This window comes from Camelus bactrianus, chromosome 19 (assembly GCF_048773025.1).
Source record: "Camelus bactrianus isolate YW-2024 breed Bactrian camel chromosome 19, ASM4877302v1, whole genome shotgun sequence".
NCBI lineage: Eukaryota > Metazoa > Chordata > Mammalia > Artiodactyla > Camelidae > Camelus > Camelus bactrianus.
The window spans coordinates 33,976,689-33,996,859 of NC_133557.1; the positions used below are offsets into that span (position 1 = coordinate 33,976,689).

General features: G+C 55.6%; 1 protein-coding gene across 1 annotated transcript; it reads left to right on the top strand.

Annotated features, from left to right (window-relative positions):
• Positions 1-81: 81 nt before the first annotated feature.
• APMAP (adipocyte plasma membrane associated protein) lies at positions 82-19,612 on the top strand. Its single transcript, XM_074347759.1, has 9 exons — positions 82-245; positions 6,998-7,114; positions 9,170-9,285; positions 12,837-12,929; positions 14,000-14,116; positions 15,064-15,238; positions 15,805-15,939; positions 16,334-16,526; positions 18,622-19,612. The coding sequence occupies exons 1-9, from the start codon at positions 154-156 to the stop codon at positions 18,829-18,831; spliced, it is 1,248 nt and encodes a 415-aa protein (XP_074203860.1). The 5' UTR covers positions 82-153; the 3' UTR covers positions 18,832-19,612.
• Positions 19,613-20,171: the final 559 nt, after the last annotated feature.

A 20,171-nucleotide genomic window follows, 5' to 3' on the forward strand; every position in this document is an offset into this window, starting at 1 on the left:
CCCGGCAGCCACGCCCACCCAGCGTCCGGAAGGGGCGGGGCTCGCGGCAGGACGGCCCGCGGCCGAGGAGGGAGGCGGGGTCTTGTGCGTCACTTCCTGGCGCCGGGCCTGAGGCAGCCGACGCGCGGCCCGGGCGGCGGGCGCACAGGCACGATGAGCGAGGCCGACGGGTTACGGCAGCGCCGGCCTCTCCGGCCGCAGGTCGTCACGGATGACGGCCGGACCCCGGAGGCCAAGGGCGGCAGGTAGGCCGGGCCCGCAGCGGGGCGCTGACAGAGGCGAACCGGGGTCAGTTCAGTGTCCCGCAGCCTCGCTTCACCGGGAGGGAGCGCTCGGCTCCCGGCGCGCGGGGCACCTGCCGCCCCTCCAGCGCGGTCGTAGCGTCCCTGCCCGGCTCCCGGGCCCCTCTGACCCCCGGCCGCCGCCTGCGTCTCCCCGGGCCCGCCCGCACTTGCCTGCGCGGTCGCCCGCGGAGAGCGGCCTCCGCACCCGGTCTTCTCGGCGCGGTTTTCAGGAAGAGCGGGGCACGGAAGGGACGGAGTTGAGCAGTTTCTGTGAGAATCCAGCCTCGAGCATTTTACTGCTAGGGACGGAGACGCAGAGGACGCAGTAGTCACTGGTGCCTGTAAAAGAAATCTCGGGGCTTTGGCTTTCGCTGCTTCTCCCAAGCTTCCGGAATTTAAGTATGCTTTGCTCTTTAGGTAAAGAACGAAGTATAAGCCTTTAAAATTCTCAAGGTTCTTTTTTTTTACCTTTGTGCCGAGAGTGTCGTAACTTTGAATTATTAGAAGCAAGAGGCCCCACAGAGTCCAAGCTCCAAGTGTGGAACTGATTGGCTTATTTGTTTAATTATTTTGGCGATGGGGGAAGTAATTAGGTTTATTTATTTTTAGAGGAAGTACTGGGGATTGAACTCAGGGCCTCCTGCCTGCTAAGCGTGTGCTCTACCACTGGAGCGGTACCCTCCCCCTTGATTGACTTACATGTTGATAAAAATATTGGGAATGTTCATTGGATGCCTGTGCGTGCGGTACATCCTGAACGAGGGACAGTCTTTGGCAAGAAGAACTGAATTGATTCACTGATGCTAGTAAGAGGAACCCCTTTGAAGGAGAGTTATAGCAGAGAGGGGCGTGTGGGCTCTAAAAGGCAAGTCACAGAGGAGTTTTTTCAGTCATGATTCAGGGGCCAGTGGAAAGCATTCCTTCTGTTTTTGCAACATAGTTGTGTCTGGGAAGAGAGACAGCTATGTTTAGTGTCTGTGTGTTCAGGAGTGAAGAGGTGAAAATTTAGCAGGTGCTCTTTGAATAAACTTCTCAAGTGTTTTAGACTAATCAAAAATCTCTATTAGGTCCATTTTCCTTTTTAAGGTTGAGGCGTCAGGGAGGCAGTGTGCAGAAACAGCTGGGGCCATCATAATGCATGAAGTTGTCAGGAGCTGGGAATCCCGAGTTCTCTTCTCAGCTCTTCCCCGGGCGTGTGTTTTCCCATTGCCCTTTGCCCTTGTTTTAAATTTGTTTTCAATGCTAAAACAGAGTCTAGGAGCCCAGTTTAAAGGAGTATGACAGGTGAACCAATGCAGGGTGCAGTCTCTTGGGAAGCCTGAGCCATTGTGTGTGACTCTCAGGTTCCAGGGATCCCCTTGGTACCTGGGGTTCTGGTCTCCCGTGGATTTGGGCCTAAAGGGTTTCCCATAAAAATCGCAGGCCTATTTTGATCTCACGGAGTCTGTTGGTCAGGACTTTGGTCCATAATTCGAGGCCCTGATGTCCTGTGAGCAGAATCGTTTAGAGAAAGCCCTTCACTTGTGGCTGGTGCAGTCACAGGGTTTCGTAAGGCGGAGCTGAGCCGACAGTTGTCCAATCCTGTTGCGTCACTGTGATCACTGTCTTGCCTTAGAGGCTGTTAGGAAATATCAGGGTGTGGGTGTAGAGGTTGGGGCAAACAAGTTGATTTCCCAGACAGCACCTGGGAAGGAAGTTGCTGACTTTCTGGGATGTGTCAACACAGGCTGGGGAGGAAAGAGCAGGATGGGCAGGTGCAGAGCTTTGTCAGAGAAAAAGGTACGAATGAATGGCGGGTCCTCTTTCTGAGTGGATGCAGTGCAGGTGTGCACCGGCGGCGGTGAGTGAAGGTGGCAGAGGAGAGGCCGCTTTATAGTTGGATCTGAGTTTGTGGAGCCAGCAGTGAGGTGGACTTGCCAAAAAGTTAATGAACCTTGGGCTAAAATAAGCCCAGAGCATGCGTGGGGAGCACCCAACCCAAGGAGCTGTGCACCCGGCTGTCTGACTCAGGTGCCCGCAGAGTGCCATCCGCTGCCTGAGGTTTTCCGTGTGTTTCTGTGCTCCAGGCTCAGCACTGTGTACACATCAGTCACAGTGTTTGGTTCTTAGTCCTCCTGACGTGTTGGGGGATGGGGAGAAAGGGAGCCCCTACCCTGCAGCATAGGTCACGTGGAGCCAGATCTCCCACTTTTTCACGAGAAGCTGGGAGCCCAGGTTTTTGTATAATGTCCCCTCATTTCTCACTGTCGATGGCTAACCTGTTCTGTGGACTGACAGTTTATGGTTTGACTAGAGCTTTGCCTTGAGTTGTGGGCTTCACCCTTTATGGGGGACTCTGACAAGCTCTGAAGCAACCAGAATGTTCTGCCATTCCCACCGTCTGAGGGGCTCATGCCAGGCTGGTGGTGCTCCACCTGGGGAGGACAAAGAGGGAGAGAGCCGGGGCGGTGTGGTCTTGGGCTGGGGTCCTGGGGTGGCAGAAGCAGGCGGGTCAGCACGAGCAGCAGGGTGCGTGTTCCTCATGATGTGATGTGTGAGCCAGTGGGGCAGCCAGGGTCCCCAAGGGAAAGGACTGGACCCGCCCTGGGCTGCGAAGGGGTGTCAGGGGCTCCAAGGTGGTGGGTGCTGTCTGATGAGGAAGCCACTTGGGCAAATTGTAGCTGTTTCAGTTTAAATTGATTAAAATGAACCAAAATTAAACATTGAGTTCTTGTTTGTGTTACGTAGAAGGCTAGAGGCATGGCAGGGCTGAGGAGGGACAGTGTATGTCTGTCTGTGAGGGGCAGCCGCACATGCGGGCTCCCTAGTGACCCTGGCAGGATTGAGAGCTGGGAAGTCTCACAGACAGAGGGGGCGAGTGGGGCCCCGGGTCAAGGTGAGTGGATCAGTGAGCTCTGAGGGCAGCGGCGGGGGCAGGGGGTTTTATCTGTGGGTAACAGCTGTTCGAGGAGGTTTCATAGAGTATACAAAGCAGGTAGTCTCTAAATGGCTAAAAATTTGCTTGTTTGGGCTATTTTAAAATAATTGGATATGTAAGATTTGAGTTCTGCTCTGCTGGGCCTTTTGAACTAAGGGTCTCAGCCTGCGTGAAGAAGTAAGTGGCCTGAGGCTGTCTTTGGCTCGTTTGTGTGAGCTGCCTTTTCTAAAACTTGACCTTGTGCAGAACTTTCCAGTAGGGGCTGGCTGGCAGTCAGCCTGGGTGTTGATGGACTTCTTTTGCTGGGGAGGGGCTGAAGCAGGCCAGTGGTGTCCAGCTGCACGTTAAGAACAACTGGGGATCTTGAACCTACCAGACAGACTCTCCAGCCTTGTTTACAGCTGCCCCCAGGGAGGTGCCACCCTTGGGAGCCCTGGGCTGGGTGTCCTCCAGATTCTTCTCCAGCTCTTTGTATCTGGTTGTCAAAGGGTGCTGGCTGGCTGCCCGGCAAGGGTAAGCTGTGTGGACACAGGTCATCACTTGAGTTCTGACCACCTTTCTATCTGTAAGCATTCGTTTTCTGTCCTGGGTGGACTCCTTGTTTTGGAGATGAGAGAGCCTTTCCCTGTTGTGAAAGGGGCAACAGGATATTCAAGCAGGCTGCCACCAGCTCTGAATTGGATTACTAAAGTAAGATTTTAAAGTGTACTCTGAAGTGTAGAAATGGAGACCTAACCACATAGGGTCCCAGACAGATGAGATGAATCTGTTTTATGTGGATTGTGTCGGGCAAAGGAAAGGTAAGGGGGCGCTTTGGCCAGCGTCCCCGTTTTTTGTTGGTGAGATTGCATGGGGCAGCACCTCTGCTGCAGGGGTGGGTGGGTTATGTGAGCCCCCTTTGAAGGGTCGCTCATCCTTCCCTGTTGGGCCCTGCAGAGAGGTTTTGTAGGACCACGTGGCCTGCTTTTTGGAACTCCACCTTTGAAGGAGCCATAGGACCAGATCATTCCCGCCACATGCCCTGTGTCCATCAGGCTGAGAGGCTGGGCACTCAGGGAAGTCCTGAGTGACACATGTCCCAGCCAGGATGGGCGGTCTGCGGAGTTGCTCTCTTACTTTTTCTTTTTGACGTCTTTGTTGAGATGTAATTCACGTACTATTGTTCACCAGTTTAGGATGTGCAGTTTAGGGTTTTTAACATATTCAGAGAGATCTGCAACAGTCACCACAGTCTACTTTGGCATTTCCGTCACTGTTAACGTTTTTTGAGACGAGAGTCACGGAAGATTAAGCACGTTAGAGCGCACAGTCTGTGGTGTTCAGTGTCTGGCAACCACCACTCTCTCTGGTGTCAGAATTTTCTCATCACCCTAGGAAACACGTTGTTCCCCTTAAGTAGTCACTCCCTGTCTTGCTCCCACCCAGACGTCCGGCAGCAGGTGAGTGGATACACGTGCGTGGAGCTGAGCCATGGAGGGGAGGAGGTGCTGGCGCGCTGCAGCTCGGTGAGCCCAGACACGACGCTGAATGAGGGGGCGGCTCACCGAGGTCCCACACATTGGTTCCGCTTACCCTAAACATCCAGAAGAGAGAATCACATTCACTTTGCGGAGCGTTTCAGAGCCCGACTCTGAGGGCTCCTGGTCCGGGCGTCTTCTCCCATCCCCCGTCCTTGGCAGGTGGCGATGCTGATGGCGCCCACGGGCTTGGGTGAGACTTGGCCCTCTGGCCGTGGGCCGGGCAATGGCCACTGTGCCTCTGCCTGCTTCCTGGCCATCCACAGAGGCCAGGGTCCCACCTGCTGACCCGCGGGGAGCTCGCTGCATGTCACCCTCTTCGGGTCCCTCACCACAGACCTCTCAGGCTGCCTTTGGCTCTGCCCACAGCTCGATTCCAAAGCTGCTTCATTTTTGGGTATTTGTTAGAGCAGCACCTCATTCCTGGTACCGGATTTAGTTAGAAACCTGTGTCAGTCTGTGGCTGTCATGACAAAGGACCACACACTCAGCGTCAACAACGCGAGTAGATCGTCTTACAGATCTGGGTCAGAAGTCGCACCTAGTTTCACTGTGCTGAAGTCCAGGTGTCAGCAGGGCCGCCTGCCACCCAGCAGCCCTAGGAACAGCCTGTCCCTCCCACTCAGACTGACTCGGGATTCAGGCACTTCAGTAGTGTTACCCACATGCAGGGTGCACTCTGTCGTTTCCAGCTACCCCCAGTGGAAGCAGAATGATTTATTTTCTGCTTTATTTGTTTATTAAAATCATGTGTGTTCTGGTCTCAACAATGCTCAGCAGGACAGTAACATTTGCCTATATACAGTTGGGGTGAAGACAAGAGGGAACAGGAGAAGTTGATGGAAACACATCTTAGATTCAAAAGATCATGCTTTCATTTTTTCATTAGCATTTTGGTAATTTACCAGAGAGCTGAAATGATGAATTATGGAGCTCCTCATGAAGCTGTCCCGGGCTCCTCTGGGCAGTTCCTCTGTGCTTCGCTGCTGCTTCGGACACGTTGCTGCTCCAGGACTGCTTGCTTTTACTCCTAAAGACTGCGAGCTCCTAGATAAATGTCAAGAGCCTCCCGTGCAGCACGGGGAACTACGTTGGATGTAATCACCTGCAGTGAGAAAGACATGAGCAAGAATAGTCCCTCTGTGGGACGCCAGAAACTAACAACGTTGCCAATCAACTATACTTTAACAAAAAATAATAAAATTAAAAAACCGTACATGTTCAGAAGTGGGCAGGAGTTTGAGACTACCCTGCCCCAAGCCCCGATTCTCAGTGGGCTTTGGGGTGCAGGAGCTCCTTTGAAGTGGCATGGTTGTGCTTGGGTAAGTTGGGGCTGGCCTCAGGCCCCCTTGTTTCTACAATCTGCATTGATACCATCCTGTCAAAAGTCAAATGAAACACTGCCCGTAAGTTAAGTTGGTTTCTTATGTGTGAGTCCTGATTTTTTTTTGATAAAGAAAGATTCTCCACCATAGGAGCTCATGATTTTAATTTGCTTTAAGTTAATCTTATTTCAAGTGTGTGGTAGATGTGGATACACTTAATGCAAGTACACAGTGATCCTGTACAGCGCGCTTCGTAGCAAGAGGCTGCAGGGCTCCTTGTCCACTGGGCGGGTGATGACGTGTGTGAGGACCGTCGGCCCTGTGTCCACACGCTTCGCATGAGGTTCCCGGCGCATTTTTGGATCTTCCTGCGGCTGTAGCAGTGATGACCTGGGGTGTGATGCTGTAGGTTCTTTAACTGTCAGTGTCTGAAGAGCCTTAGTTGCCTTTCCAGCTGTCAGCTGTGCGATGCCCAAAGTGGTCGGGGGCGCTCAGGCTGCGCTGCTTCCATCTCCTTCATGAGTTTGTCTCTGCCTCTTTCATCCACACAACCCGGGACTTGGGGGCACAGGTTCTGAGTGCCGCTGCTCTGGGACAGGTGGCAGCAGGAGGTGGTGGCGGAGAGCCACCTCTTCCCACGTTGGGGGGGGCAGGCTCCTTTCTTGCAGTGCAGCTCTCTCATCATTAGTTTGTGCCCAGTGGTCCTTGGTTTGCCTGCATTTAACCTTTGCTTGAGGATCGCATACGGCTTATCATCCCACCTGGAAAGTAACTGATAAGAGTGGCCCACAAGCTGGACAATTGAATAAGAACAAGGGCATGCTTGCCATCCTAGCAAACAGTGCTGATCGTCCCTGTCACTGAGGTCATGGTGGGGGAGGCTGGGTGGGAGGGCTGAGACCGCGGCCAGTCCGCCTGAGCCCTGCTGACGCCTCGTGTACTTTGTCCCGGCAGCTCCTTCAGTGGCAGAGTGTTCCGAGCCACCTTCCTGATGCTGGCTGTGTCCCTGCTGGCCCCCCTGCTTGTAGCCGTGATGCTGCTGGACTCCCCCATAGACCCACAGCCCCTCAGGTGAGCTGCCCCACTGTCCTGGGCCGGGCGGGTTGGGGCTGCCCGACAAAATAGAATAAACCAGCTGAAACAGCTTCTCGAGTAATAAGCCAGCCTGGTCTGAAAGGTAAGTTACCATGAGAAATAGAGGTTTGTGATTTCTTCAGTGCCTCGTTTGATGTTACACAATACATGCCCAGTATTTTCCCTGTTAGTGTTTCAAGAACAAAGCTACAACCCAAAGCAAAACCTGGAGAAACCCCAAACAAGAGAAGCCTGAGCGTTAGAGAGGGTTAGCCCGAGCTCCTTCGGAGTGGCAGAAGCACACACAAGTGGTGGTTAAGTTCCAGTTGCCTTGTTTACTTTTTATGGTGACTGATATTTAAAACCTTGTAATTAGTGTTCTCTTCCTCCCGAGTTGCCCCTCATCAGTGGGGTCTGTGCAGCCCACCGGGACTGAGACGATACTGTGCAGCTCGGGGGCGGGAGTGTATCCACATTTGTACTTACAGTCGTGCAGAGCCAGGCTCTCTTTGGTGTGAGGATTTATGACATCAGGGCTGTGTAGTCTGGTTCAGTAAGTTCCTGTTTCCCTCGAAACTGCCCAGGTGGCGACGCTGTCTGCAGCCTCCTCTGAGTTGGCCCATGTCAGACACTTCAGATAAGAACCCTGCCTCAGTGTGGAGGCAGTATAACATGTACAACTGAACATGCGCTGGTGTTTCGTAAGTGAAAGTGAAGGTTCGTGGTGGATGGTGTGTGGGTGTCCTCTGCGAGGGCCCCTCTCCAGCCGTCCCCCAGCGTGGAGAAGGATGCAGCTCAGCCTACCCCAAGTACCAGCTGACCTTTCTGGGTGACCCAGCCAGCAAGTGGGAGTGTGAATTGCGTCCCCAGCTGCAGGTCAACACCTGGGCTGGGGAGCTGGTCTTGGGAGGAGGGGAATGGTAGGGTGGTGGACAGGTAAGTATCAGGTAGGGCGGGGAGGGCTGGGTCTTCGTGACCGAAGACCTTTGGTCTCAGTGAAGGTGACGAAATTCAGGCGGAAGATGGGTGTGAAGTCCTGACAGGCTAGGGCGGGGCGGGGGCTGCGGAGGATCGGTGGTCCTGCAGAGCCAGCCATCTGCTGTGAGGAGGAGCCCAGGGAACTGGTGTGGCCGACGGGCCTCTCCCGCGACCCGAGACCCAGAATGGAGGCAGAGGACTGGCAGGCAGCGTGAGAACAGACATGAGCTGAGGTGTGAGGAGAGTGATGCTGTCGGCAGTGGAAAGGGCTGCTTTAAACTCCCATCAGAGCAGAAAGAGCAAGGGAGGGGGCCCCCTGGGTGGGGCCAGTGCTGCAGTCTCCCCACAGCAGCATGGCGGGGCCCGCCAACCCTGCTGGCCGGGGTGGACGATGTGGGGGCAGGCCGGGTGCAGCTGGTGGGAGTGCCTCCTTGGGGGTCCATCTCCAGGCCATCTGGGGGATCAGGACAGGCCGGGGCGAGGGCTCCTCCAGAGCAGGTCGGTACGCAGTTGCTGACAGCCCTTGGGGAGCAGGGGCACCAGGAGGGCTGTGGGTCTTAGTCACCCCCCAACCCCCGCCTCCATTTGCCTGTGGATGGAGAGTGACGAGCTCCTGGAGCCGCTTCTGCGTGAGGGGAGGGGGGTCCAGGCCCCAGAGGGAGGGTGACAGGCAGGAGGCAGGATTGCCCATGTGGGATGAAGGGGCCATGGTACCGTCTCTCTTCTCTGGAGCCAGAAGTGTCGACACCTCTCCCTCTGTCTCAGCTGGACTGGAGTGGCCAGTGAGAGAGAAGGGGTGTGAACCAGAGGGTGTGAGCAACTGGACAGGTGGGCCTGGTGTTCTCAGTGGCATTAGCCGCGTTTCTGTTTTCAGTACTGTTTTGTGCTATGACCTTTTCGGTAGCTCGGGAAGTTTTTTTCCTGAACTTGTGCTTCTGGCAACTAAGGATGTTACTGGAATGTGCCTGATTTATTAAAGAACGGGGAGTCTGCATGTAGGTCCTTGTAGGTCCCAGTAAATACTTTCTTCATGTGTTTTTACAGACAGATCCCTATAATTGCATTATTTTCCAGCTTCAAAGAACCCCCTCTCTTGCTCGGTGTTCTGCAACCAAACACAAAGTTACGACAGGCGGAACGGCTGTTTGAAAACCAACTTATTGGGCCGGAGTCTATAGCAAATATCGGGGGTAAGTAAAGGCCTGGGACCTCAAGCTGACTTGCCCGAGTGGGGAGACCCGGGCAGGCTTCCTGGCTGTGGACGTGCGTGTTTGTCCAGCAGACTCGCTGTGGGGGCCTCTCGCCTCTCCGAGTTGCAGGCTGTTTCAGTGCTGGGTGATTTTGAGTTCATGTCTCTGGAGCACTTTCTTCTGCTCAGACTGTTGGGCCCTTTAAGACGAGAGGAGGGAGAAAAACGCTGACGATGTTTGGTTTACTTGTCAGAGCTGGGCAGGGGGTGCTTGACGAGACCTTGTTTTCTTGCTCAGATTGTCTCTGTGTAGATTTCATCTGTGAAAAGAACAGGAACTATTCTCAATATTTCTGTTTTTCTTAAAGCTCACTTCGGTGGGTACATTTAAGGGTAACCATCTGCTTCACGTGCCCAAACCTAAGAACCAGAATAGGGTCTGGTTCTAATTCTGGATTCTGCAGCACCTGGAACAGGCCTTCTCTGCCTGTGAGGATGCGACGGAGGAGTCGTAAAAGCAGTTAACGGACAGGCTCTGGACCTGAGTGGCGGGAGGGCCTCCCAGCGCTTTGCCCTCGAGGCCGAGGCCCTGCAGCGAGAGTGGTCCCGTTGTTCTCGGCAGGTGGGGGCCGCGCTGCAGTGGCCGTTGCTGTTTGTCTGGCAGAGTCAGAGTTGCCCACGAGGGATGGGTGCATCATGCCAGAGCTTCGCGTTTCTCTTAAAGAGACGTTGATGTTTATTATTTTCCCAAATTGTGTGTTTTGCTAAAAAGAATTCAGTATTGATATTTAAAACTGGAACTTTGAGACTTAAAGTGATCTTTTTAAAAGAAGATCTCCCTGAGAATGCTTTTCTTGTCTTTCCCACTTGGCCTGGAGTCTCATCCTGCTCTGTCCTCAGGCTCCCTTTTCTCTCCTAAAGGAGCTGTGTGTCCTCCTGGTGACATTTCTGGTTCCCTACTGCGGCGTGACGGCTGCTGCCTCAGGTGGGGGTGGGGGGGGCTGCACGTGGCTGACGGTGGAGGGATGCGCTCACCTCGGGATTCTGGGGGAGGATCACCCATGAACATCCTTGAATTACTTTAATCACACGTTACGTTTTAGAGCAGTTTGGATTCACAGCCAAATTGAGGGGAAAGATCGGAGATTTGTTGAGGATTTTTGCATCTTCGTCCATGAGAGATACTGGTCTGTTTCCTTGAAGTGACTTTACCTGGGTTTGGTACCAGGGCCATGCTGGCTTCGTGGAACGGGTTGAAAAGCGTTCCCTCTGCTTCTGTTCTCTGGGAGAGACGGTCCCTCCCCTAAGTGTCTGGTGGGGCTCGTCAGTGAGCCTGTCAGCCTGGTGCTGTTCTTGAGGGTGGTAACCGTTGATTCATTTCTTCAGTGGACATAGACCTGTTCAAGCAGTCTGTTTCTCGTATGAGTTCTGGCAGATCGTGTCTCTGAAGGAATTGGTCCATTTCATCTCCGGTACCAAACTTGTGGACACACACTTGTTCGTGGTATGCTTTCATTATCCTTGTAACGTCTGTGGGGTTTGTAGCGATGTTCCATCTTCCATTTCTGCTGCTGGTAATTACTGTCTTTTCTTTGCTAGCCTGGTCTGGAGATGACGTATTTTATCAATCTTTTCAAAGAACTAGCTTTTGGTATTGTTGATTTTCCTCTCTTGATTTCTTGTTTTCAATTTCATTGATATCTGCTCTAATTTTTATTTCTTTTTTCTGCCTACCTAGGGTTTCATTTACTTTTTCTTTTCCTGGTTTTTTCCTGGAAGCTTGGATAATTGGTTTGAGGTCTGTCTACTCCTCTGATACAGGCCTTTGATGCTGTCGCCCTCTCTAAGCACTGCTTTCTCTGCATCCAGCAGATTTTGACAGGTTGTGTTTCATTTTCATTTAGTTCAGAACTTTTTCTAATTTCCCTTGTGATTTCTTCTTTGACCTGTGTGTTATTTAGAAGTGTGAGTTGTTTAATCTCTAAGTATTTGGGGATTTTCTTGCTCTCTTTCTGTTTCTGACTTCTAGTTTAATTTCATTTTGGTCTGAGAGCAGACATTGTATGATTTCTGTTTTTTTAAAATTTGTTAAGGTGTGTGACACAGAATGTGGTCCATCTTGGTGAACGTTCCACGTGAGCTTGTGAAGAATAGGTATTCCGCTGTTGCTGGCATGAGGTGGTTGAAGGATGACAGTTATGTCCAGTTAGCCCATGGTGCTGGTGGTTCCTCGGTGTCTTTCCTGACTCCGTCTGCGGGAGCCGTCCGCTGCTGGGGGCGGGGGGTGCTGAGGTCCCCGCCTCCGTCTCCTGCGGCTCTGCCAGCTCTGCCTCCTGTTCTTTGGTGATTGCTGTGAGGCGCACATGTGTTGGGGCTGCCGGTTCTTCTCCGCAGTTGGTGCTTTGTCATGAGTGCCGGCCCCCTTCCTCCCGATGGTTCCCTTAGCTCTGCTCTGCGCTGCCTGCGGCCAGCAGGGCACTCCAGCTTCCTCTTGGCTGGTGTGAGCACGGTACAGCTTGCTGTAGCCCGGCAGCTCGGATCTGCGTGTGTCTGTGTGTTTAAAGAGGGTTTCTGGTAGGCCGCCTGTAGTTGGGCCTTGCTTTTTGATGCACTCTGACCGTCTGTCTTTTAATTGGGGTATTTATACCATTGACATTTAAAATGATAACTGATACACAGCTGATCCCTGAACAGCTCAGGTTTGAGCTGTGTGGGCCCACTTATTCACGGGATTGATTCGCAGTTGCTTAAATCAGGTGCGGGAACCCGCGGATGTGAGGTCTGACTGTAAAGTTATACACTGACTTCAAAACTGTGCAGAGGTTGACACCTCAGCCCCCAGGTTGTTCAGGGGTCAGCTGTGGTTGGATTAGTGTCTGCCATATTTGTTACTGTTTTCTTTTCATTGTCTTTGTTTTCTTGTTCCTTACTTTCTCTTCCACTCTTTTTGACTTGAGCAGTTTCAGTTGAGCATCTTACAATTCTGTTTTCTTTCTTAACATATCAGTTATACTCACTTTAAAAACTTTTGTTAGTGGTGGCCCTGGAGTTTGCCACACACATTAGAAACAAGGAGCATTTCATGAGCTTGCGGGTCACCGCAGTCTCTGGGTGGTCCCAGCACTGCTGTCTGTGCTGCTCAGGTGAGCGCTCAGGCTGCTCTGACGTGGCTCCGAGGGCCCGCCCAGCAGTTCTTCCCCTTTGGTTGGGTGCACTTGGCTCAGCAGACACTCAAATGAGGAGGACGTGAACAGCCCCCAGCGCCAAGTGTCAGCTCGAGGGCCCCTGCTCCTTTCAGGGTAGAACCCCTGTGTGCATCACTGACTGCTGTCTGCTGCGCCCTTACTCCGTGCTGATTCTGCACCTCCACGGGGTTGTTGCTGCGCGTGTTCAGGACTTTTGTCTGCAGACACGGCTTGCCTTCATCTTCAGAGCTGCCATTTCCCCTGGAGATAAAAAGCACAAACCGGTCGCCTCTGTTATAGAAGGTGATGTGAGCCCAGTTTTCAGGCTAACCCAGTAACACCCTTGTTCCTTCCTGTTTTTAAACAGATGTGATGTTCACTGGCACAGCAGATGGCCGGGTCGTAAAGCTGGACCATGGTGACGTAGAGACCATCGCCCGGTTTGGCTCAGGCCCATGCAGTGAGTTGGTGACCCCCGGTGTATGTCTCTTCTAGCTGTTCAGGAAGGCGTGGGGTGGCCAGTGGAGCTGTGTTCTCCTTGGAGGAGAAGAGCCTGCTTGGGCGTCACCGGCTGTGGTGGCCGTTTCCCCTCCATGCTGTGGCCAGGGCCCTGCCGCCCCCTCCCCCCGCAAGGCCTGTGTCCTCGGAGCTGCTGCAGGAGGCTCTCGGCTTTGTCCTGGGGCTGCCCTGCGGAACCTCAGCCTCTCCTCCAGAGCCAGATGCCCATGGGTCACTCAGAAACCCACTGTGTAAAAACGGGTAGTCCACAGACTTGTTAGTTACACGTTTCTAAGAGCTAAAATGTTTTTGTAAAAACGATGCATTTTCATGGTGAAGTGTGAACAACGCAAAGAAGAAAGTGAAAATGCCCTGGAGTTTTCTCAGATGTAACTGTTGTCAGTGTTTTATTGAATGACTTTTCAGCTTTCTGCTTGTGGATACTCACATCCACGAATGGTTTTATGTGATGGGGTTAATACTCTGCATTTGGGTATCTGACAGGCATTGTTGGACTCCGTTATTTTGGCCTGAGTGCCCTGCAGTGATTGCCCGGCTGTCAAGAGGCTGTAGGACAGATGTAAAGAAAGGATAGGTGGTCAGGCAGGAGCATTGCTCTGAGGAGTAAGACAGCAGCGCTCCCTTTCTGGTGGGTAGAGGGAACTGCCACGGCCCTGGATGGGCACAGTGTTGAGGTCCAGCTTTTGGGCTTAAACACAGCTCCTGAGGTTCTGGGGGATTCTGGAGTCGGTTCTGGGTCAGCTGATGTCCCTGAGTTCACTGAGTCTCAGGGTGCTGGTGTGCATGTCAGCCTTGGGTACCAGCTGCTGTGCTGTGTCCACCTCCAGACTGTTGGGTGGCCCCTCCCGACCTGTCGGGCAGTTGTGCTGCGCTCTGGGGGCTGGAGCCCAGGGCCGGAGTCCACCTGGTGCCGTGGGCTCTCTTGTCTGCAGCGCGGCGCGGGGCTGGGACGCCGAGGAGCCCTGGCGGAGCCCTGGGCAGCTGCCTAGCCCTGTCCATGTGTCTCCGCAGAAACCCGAGGTGACGAGCCTGCGTGTGGGAGGCCCCTGGGCGTCCGGGCCGGGCCCAACGGGACCCTTTTTGTGGCCGATGCTTACAAAGGGCTGTTTGAAGTGGACCCCAGGAAGCGTACGTGACGGCAGCCTGTCCCCGCCCGCGGTGCTCTCAGATCCGTGAGCCATGTGCGCCTCAGTGGGCTTGGCAGCATTTGCTGTGCGTGGGCCATGGTGACTGCTTCTCCGACTCACTGGGAGCGCCCCTGCAGGCCTGCTCGGGCCTGCGTCTGGGTCCGAGCCACGGGGTCTCAGGGACTCATCCTGGGGGCGTCCGACTCGCCTTCCCCTCCTGACACTCCTGTGTGTCTCCCGCGTGTCTGCTGCCCCTCGCTCTTCCCTCTTCCTTCCTCGCCACCTGCCTTTTCCTTTCCTTTCCTCCGGCTTCTCCGGCTCCTCTCCCCTGACTGGGGGTGGCATCACCTGAACTGGGACGTCCGACCTCCACCGTGTGTGGGGGATGTTGCCCTGGCGGGTGGTGCGTGCCGGCGCCCAGCCGTGCCCGCCCCGTCGTCCACGAGGTGGGCTGGTGGGAGCCTGCGTAGGGGCTGCTGTGGCTTCGGGCCAGACTGTCCGAGGATGAGCTGAGCACTCCATGAGCATTCGTGCTGCAGCCTGAGAAGACCTACTGCCTCTCCTGCCACTTTATTTAAAAGCAGATGAGAGGGATGTTTTGTATTTGTCTCAGGCAGTCAAACAGAAAACTGCCTTTTTAACCTAAGACGCTTAACAGAGTTTTGAGTCAGTTGTTCTTGATAATTCTCATCTTAGAGGGAGGATTCTGCCTTTAATGAAGTTAGTTAAAATATTCATCACCTGCAGATGAAAGAAGGGGAAACTCTGTTCCTGTGAGAACAGGTGCGTCTTCTGACTGGGACGTGGGGACACTTGCTGTAGTTTTTCCTCTTAAATCCCATAGGCTGGTCAGGGTTTTGGAATTACTGAGGTGGACGTTCTTGGACTGACAGCCAGTCTCCCCCTCCTTTCTTCTTCCCCTTCTCCTTTTCCTCCCCACCCCCCCAGGGGAAGTAAAACAGCTGCTGTCCTCTGAGACCCCCATCGAGGGCAGGAGGCTGTCCTTCGTGAACGATCTTGCAGTCACGCGGGACGGGAGAAAGGTTTATTTTACGGATTCTAGCAGCAGGTGGCAGAGACAAGATTACCTGCTTCTGCTTATGGAGGGGACGGATGACGGACGGTGAGTGTCCCTCCCCATCTTCTGCTCAGGCAGGGTGACTTCGCGGGGCTTTTCACGCCTGGGAGTCCTGGGCGTTTCTGGGCGTTTCTGGGCGTAGCACTTAGCCTTTGATAGGACCCGAGTGTCTCCCAGAAACAGGAGTTGGAGCAACAGAGCAGCAAGATGTCTCACTTTCTCTTTGGAGAAATGAAACTCACGTCGGCCAGCCCCCTGAGGGTGTGGTCTGGCTCCTGGGGGAGGCCTCACACCCCGGCCGGGGTTTCTGAAGGGCACTCCGGCGTGGCTGGAGCTGTGGCAGCCCTCCCTGGTGCCAAGCCAGCTCCCAGGTCAGCGAGGGAACTGCCTGGGCTTGTCTGCAAGAGGACACTGGATGTGCTCTGGGTGGGGAAGGGCCCCCAGGCCAGCCTGGGACCAGGTCTGAGCAGAGGAGCAGTGGGGGCCTTGCCACTGTGGCAGAGGCCGAGCCCCTTTCCACAGGCCCCTGGCCCGAGGGCCCAGACAGGAGCAGGGCTGCAGCCCAGCAGGGGTCGCGGACGCTCCTGTGACCCTGGGTCGGTGCCCCGCAGCCTGCTGGAGTATGACACCAAGACCAGGGAGGTGACGGTTTTGCTGGACCGCCTGCGGTTCCCCAATGGAGTGCAGCTTTCTCCTGAGGAGGACTTTGTCCTGGTGGCGGAGACGACCATGGCGAGAATCAGGAGGTGGGCGAGCTCACGTGGGCTGTCGTGTCTGCGGGCTGGACGGGCGTGGGTGTTGCTGCGGAGCCTGGGATGCGGTAGGCACCCTGTCCCGGGGGTGGGCGGTCAGGTCAGCTCATCCTCCCTCCCCGCCATCTGCCTCCTTGGGCGTCAGCCGGGAGAGTCTTGGCTGAGTGCCGACTGCGACCAGGCCCCTTCCTCCTGCCTGTGGGCCGCCTGCTTCTCTCGCTGGGCCCGGGGCTCTGAGGGCCTCTTGCAGCAGCCGTGAGGTTCACGATGGACACGTTTGCAGTTTGTCCGTCAGGTTTTTGGGGCCAGGACCAGTTTGGTGCTTGGCTAGAATTTTTCCTTCAGTTGAAGGGCTGCTGTTCATCGCCTGCGTGGGTGACTTTTTCAGGTTCTACGTGTCCGGCCTGATGAAGGGAGGGGCTGACCTGTTCGTGGAGAATTTGCCTGGATTCCCAGACAACATCCGGGCCAGCAGCTCCGGGGGGTACTGGGTCGCCATGGCAGCCGTTCGCTCCAACCCTGGATTTTCCATGTTGGATTTCTTGTCCGAGAGACCCTATCTTAAAAGATTGATTTTTAAGGTAATTATGAAACTGTAATTTCAAAATACAAAATGAAAATGTGTCTAGTTTTTTAATTTTGAAAGCTCTGAAAATTCTAGGTCTGCTTATAACAACATCTAGCGCTTTTTGCAATGTCTTTAAAACACATTCGACCCTTTGGCCTGAAATGTAAATGTAGGTGCTTGAGCACCTACATTTGGTGTTTCCTTCTGGTTTCTTGCCTGGGTGTGCTCGTCGCCACCTCCCCATCGTGACCCGTGGGGCCTCCAGACCCTGCGACTTTGCCCCTGCCCCCCGCCCTAGGCGGCGTCTCAGGTGGCCGCACGGACAGACCCACCAACCCGGCCCCCATCCCGCCCTGCTTCCTTCTGCCTCAGAGCCCTTGCTCACCCCTCTCCGTGGGATTCCACCCGTCTTCAGTTACAGACACTGAAACAGTTGTAAGTGAAGGTCTGGGAGGTACCAGCGCAGGGGCTGAGTCCGTACGGCGCCTGGCCCTGTGGGTGGGCCCCGCTGAGGGGCTGCTCGGTCAGGCTGGCCCACAGCGTTCCGTGTGGCTCTGACGTCAGTGGCCGCTGTTCAGAAATGACACGTTGTCGGCTGCAGAATCACTTCTGTTCTCCTGGGACCTGGGAGCAGGTGGATGGCAGAGCAGGTGAGGAGGAGGATTTGAGGAAGGCCTGAGCACCTGAGGGACCCTGGGCAGGTGACGTGATTTCTCGGCCTCAATTTATCCTTCCATCAAGTGGGAAGAATAGCAGCATTTCATTAGGTGATGAAACACGTAATGAGAACATGCCTGTGATGCCCTGAGCGGAGGATGGGAGGGGCTCAGTGTCGGTGCCTGTTGGAGGACGTAGCTGTTGGTGGGGGTTGTGTCTCGGCTCCTGGGCCACGTGGGCTCCATCAGAGTGGTGGGTGTGATTCTGGGGGTCCAGGCAGGAGCAGGGCCAGCGTCTTCATGTGGGTGTGGCCGGGCAGTGGCAGGTCTGGAGCAGTCAGGAGGTGGGAGAAGACCACAGGCCTTGCAGACTTGAGAAGGAAGCCCGATTTCCTCAGGGTGTCACCGGAGCTTCGTGGATTTTCTTTCTCAGTTTTGAGACAACGTCAGAGCTAAAAAAAAAACAGCGGGCAGGGGATAAGGCACTTCTGCCTTGAGCTGTCTGCAGGTGGCTAGCCGACCAGCTCCCTCAGAGCTGCTCCTACCAACAGGCTGTTCTGTCTCCAGACTTCCGGTGTGACCGTCTGGTGCACAGACCCCGCCAGTGGTTGGGTGGCGGCCTTTGTAACGGGACTGGGGCTCTGTCTCCTCAGCTGGGGCGTCTGTTAAAATGCCCAGGTGATGATGGGTCCTGGGCGGTGAGAACTGTAGCCCTGAGGGCTGGAAACAGGTGGAGAGTTGAGAGCTTTCTGGGAAAATGAGTCGTTAAGCGGAGGAAATTGAGGTCTCTTAGGGAAAAGGTGGAGCTAACAGAGGGAGGACCTAGGACCAAAGGAGGTGGGTTCGAAGGTCCTGGGAAGCCTTATGGGACATTCTGAGCCAACGTGCAACTTGGCTCGATCGCTGTGGAACCTTCTGGAACACAGCTTGTACGTGTAGGGGGTGGGGGCTGCAGTGGAGGAGACAGGGCGGTTTGTGCCCGGAGCGGGGCTGCTGCAGCGTGGGCCCAGGCTGCAGGGGCTGTGGGGGCCGTGGCCGGTTTCACCTGGCCCTGCCCTGTGTGGCTTTCCCGTCGCTGTGGGAGCTGGGCCTTTACTAGAAGGTTAAAAACTGAGTAAACATCCAAGAGCTGGTCAGCTTCATTCAGCGGCTCAGAGATTGGGCAGCGTCTGTGCAGCAGCTGGAGTCCAGCTCCGAGGAGCTGTCCAAACGGAGGACTTCCCCGGACAGAGCGGGCAGGAGGAAAGAAGTCACACGAGACAAAAAAGCGGGGGTTTGTTTTGAGGTCATGTTCCTCCAGGGCCGGCTGGGGCCTGCCAGGCAGATGGCCACGCTGGCGTGGAGCAGGCGAGAGCCGAGGCCTCGGGAAGTCGTCGGGTTAGGTGCCAGGCCGTGGGCGGGTTCCCTGGGGCACCTGCTCAGCCCCGTTCTCCTGCTCTGCTTCCCTTGCAGCTGCTGGGTCAGGAGACGGTGATGAAGCTCGTGCCACGGTACAGCCTGGTCCTGGAGCTCAGCGACAGCGGGGCCTTCCGGAGGAGCCTGCACGACCCCGATGGCCAGGTGGCCCCCTACGTGAGCGAGGTGCACGAGCACGGCGGGCACCTGTACCTGGGCTCCTTCAGGTCCCCCTTCCTCTGCCGGCTCCGCCTCCCTGCCGCGTAGGCCCTGCCCCGCCCACCCGCCCTGCGGGCCCTGGAAGTATGGTGCCGCTGCAGGGCACCCTCCCTGGGCTCCGCCCCAAGACTGAGGAAAGGTGGTGACTGCCGTGGGGATGATGAGTCCCCGTAAAGCTGCTTTCTCCGAAAAGCTCTCCTGGGTGCAGCGGTTCCCTAGACACGGGCCTCTGGTTCAGGGACGGGGCACGGTGGGTGAGCCGTCCAGCGTCTTGTTTCGCTGCAGGCTCTGTGCTGCCAGCCTTGGTGTCTTTGCTGTTAACCGGTGACGCCTGTCTTGGGGGTGGGGCCGGGAGGGCAGGGGGAGCTCAGAGCAAACGTGTGTCAGGCTGTGGCCGGGCCAACAAAGACGTCACAACCCTGTTCTCCAGGGTCAATAGGACACGGCCTCGGCCCCAGGGTCCCTCCCGTAGCTCCCACTCTCCTTCCCCACTCGGCCCCCTCCCTGCCTGAGTCCCCTGGCCCTTGGAAGGCAAGGAGCTGAGTGCAGGCAGAGGAGCTGCATGTTGATCCAGCAGCTCAGGGGACCCCCCTTCCCTGGGGCCGGCCACCGGATGGAAGGATGGGGATTGAAGGTGGGGCCGTGGGTGGGGGGTCCTGTCCACACACCTGGCTCCTCACCGCCAGCCCCGGTGTGAAGAGCGCATGTGGGGACGTCGCATCCGCTCCACCACACAGGCCTGGTGCTGCTGTGCGCACTGACGGGGCATCCGCTCGGGTCCAGGTGTTGCAGGCCCCAGGTTATGATAATTAAACGGACTTCTCCCCGATGGCCTTGCTTGGGCGCTTCTCCTGTCTCTTCCACCGTAACAGCGAGTGCGATCTGGTTCCTCGGTGTCCCGTGGAGCGGCTGTCCCGCTGGGATCTGGTTTAGGTCTGTGCGGCCCCCCCACGGCGGCTGCCTCTCCTGTTCTCCGGCCTGCACAGTGGGGCTCGGTGCTCCTTCCTTTCCTGGGTGTTCGTGAGAAGGCGCCAGGGCTTGTGTCTCTGCAGTTGCCTCTGTAACTCAAATAGACGCTACTGTTGGTAGCTGATGCTGCAGGTCAGGGAGGCTGACAGCCGTGGTGGGGCCGACACGCACAGCCCCCCACCCCTGCCGTGGAAGAGTCGGGATCTGCTGGGGCTCATCCCAGGTCGCCGGCTCAGGCCGGCCTTTCAGCAGTGTGGAGCAGAGTCAGGCTGGCCCGTGCCCTGTCTGGTGGCGACTTGGCGTTATGTCACTTCATGGGAAATGCTTTTTCACGGGAAGCGGTGCGCCACGGGTATCTAGTGAGTGTGCGGGATAGTCAGTGAACCCGATCGTTCTTCGGTAGACACGCACCCCAGGTG